Genomic DNA, 2,320 nt, shown 5'->3' with positions numbered 1-2,320 from the left:
TAAATAATAAAAAATACTACTTTAATTACATAAACATAATACAAATGAACTTATAAAAATATAAAACTATTCGTTAAAACACTAATATCAGCAATAATTATAATTTTGGACAATAATATGCAATCATCTTACAATAATGAAAATCAACTAATAATTTGTGAATAATTCTAAGAACAAAAATAAATAAATATTACAATATTGCCTTGTATGAAAAAACATGTAACAGAAATTCAGGAAACGGTTATTAAATGGACATAGAAAAATCAACACAAGCTTATTAAAGCAAGAAATGAAGAGAAAGCTCAAGATCAACTGAATCTAAATGCTTGAGAAGCATCAACCGGGACGACTAGTAGCATTCAAACGAGAAATTTTAACAATTTTTTCTTATTTTTGCCTTATAGTTGACCAAACATTAATTTAAAGTGAAGACTCACGTAAAGTTATCTTTATGTAAAGTTGATAGTTAAAAATCGTTAGATAATTTAACGTGTCTAACTGAATTGTCATCTAATAATTTTTTACTATCAATTTCACGTGAAAGACAACTGCATTAGTTTAATTTTTTTTTTTAGTGTTGGCTTGTAACATTTCCCTGCGAGCAATGAGAGGGACGAAAAGCCAAAGGACCAGCAGCATAGACAACAGCCTCATAGTTACTTCCGGCGCTGCCGCGCAAGAGCTTGTTCTCGTAGCGAAGCGGGGCGCCACTGAGGCCATAGTTCACATTGGAGAGTAGGCCACAGGTCTCAAGAGGAGACCACACAAGCTTAACATAACAAGAGTGAAGTGGATGATCAAGTATATAGTTTTTCATCTTGAACCCTTCAAGTTGTGCATACATGTAACCGTTCTTGTCTGTGTCAAAGACCTTGTAATAGAAAACTTGACCCTTGTAGTTCTTGCATGTCACGCTTACTTTTGCCGAACCTACTGGCTTGGCTTCACTTAGTGACCAGGTTCCAAGGTGATCACAACTTTGGCAATATACCATAGCTTCAACCACTACATCGTTGGCTTCTATGTTGGGAGTGATTGCAAGAATTAGAAACAGGGTAGAAAGTACAAGGAAGCTTCTAATCATGTAAGCCATTGATGATTCGAATAAAGGGATTGGCAATTGAAGAAGCATTGGATAGATGGGTATATATAGAGTTGTTATAAGGATTAAGGAGACGGAGTTGATCAAACTCCTCATTCCTCAACGTGCTTTCCACCATGCTACCAACAATTTTGGCTCTTATGATCTCTCTACGTGAATCCCATCTTCTAATGCGAGTTGGCATCTTGAAATTTGAGGGGTGAATACCCACATCCTTCCCCTAACAACTTTTTCGAATAAATAGGACGCCCCCAACTAAAAAAACACACCATTCTCGGCCTTTATTCTTTTAACTTCCGTGAAATCGATTAGTCACTTTCTCGATAAACTCTTTTTTGAGCGAATGGAACGTGCCTATACGGTACGTTAATCACTTGATCTATTAATTATGTACTCGTTAGACAGATTTTTTTATTGGAACTTCGTGGTCTTTATAGTAATTGTCAAAAACAGTTTAAAATATTTTTTCTATTTTTTTGGTTTTTTTATATACATTGACTAAATTTATTGTGTAAAATATCAATAATTTTTAATTTTTTATTTATTTATAGAAGATATATATATTAATAAGAATGGCATTGCTAATTGTTGTTATCAATCTTATCTATTTATTACTAATGATTCTAAAATGTTGATATTTGAATCTTTGATATTATATCTATATAGTTAGTTGACATAAATATTCTGTCTATTTTAAATAAAATATTATGTTAACTTTTTTATTATTTATTATAAAAGAATTTAATTTTGATACACTGTCAGTGTAAAATAATTTTATGTGTATCTAATTATACGATGTCACATCAATAAAAATAACTATTTTTTATATTCACCGCGTAAATAGTTATCCAAAAGAACGGATGTGATTATACGACTGTGTAAAACGCTTTACATTGTCAATGCATAAAAATAAAAATCATTATAAAATAGAATACACACTTCTCCTAATAATAATGAATTTATGTGAATTATGATGGTTAATTTAAATTGAGTATACCTAAAACTTAAAATAATCCAAATATTATAATTTCTTAACAATTTTTCTAAACAACAATAAAAAATTATTTTTTATATAAATAGTTATCCAAAAGAACGGATGTGATTATACGACTGTGTAAAACGCTTTACATTGTCAATGCATAAAAATAAAAATCATTATAAAATAGAATACACACTTCTCCTAATAATAATGAATTTATGTGATTTATGTGAATTATG

At 30.1% G+C, this 2,320-nt stretch overlaps 1 protein-coding gene across 1 annotated transcript; it reads right to left on the bottom strand.

The window, feature by feature from the left end:
* Positions 138–1,116, bottom strand: LOC107609366 (non-classical arabinogalactan protein 30). Its single transcript, XM_016311315.2, has one exon. It carries the CDS (start codon positions 1,091–1,093, stop codon positions 572–574), a length of 522 nt encoding a protein of 173 aa, XP_016166801.1. The 5' UTR covers positions 1,094–1,116; the 3' UTR covers positions 138–571.

This window comes from Arachis ipaensis, chromosome B07, assembly GCF_000816755.2.
Source record: "Arachis ipaensis cultivar K30076 chromosome B07, Araip1.1, whole genome shotgun sequence".
NCBI classification, from domain to species: domain Eukaryota; kingdom Viridiplantae; phylum Streptophyta; class Magnoliopsida; order Fabales; family Fabaceae; genus Arachis; species Arachis ipaensis.
The sequence above is the reverse complement of the archived record's forward strand: the minus strand, read 5'-3'. Positions and strand labels throughout refer to the sequence as shown.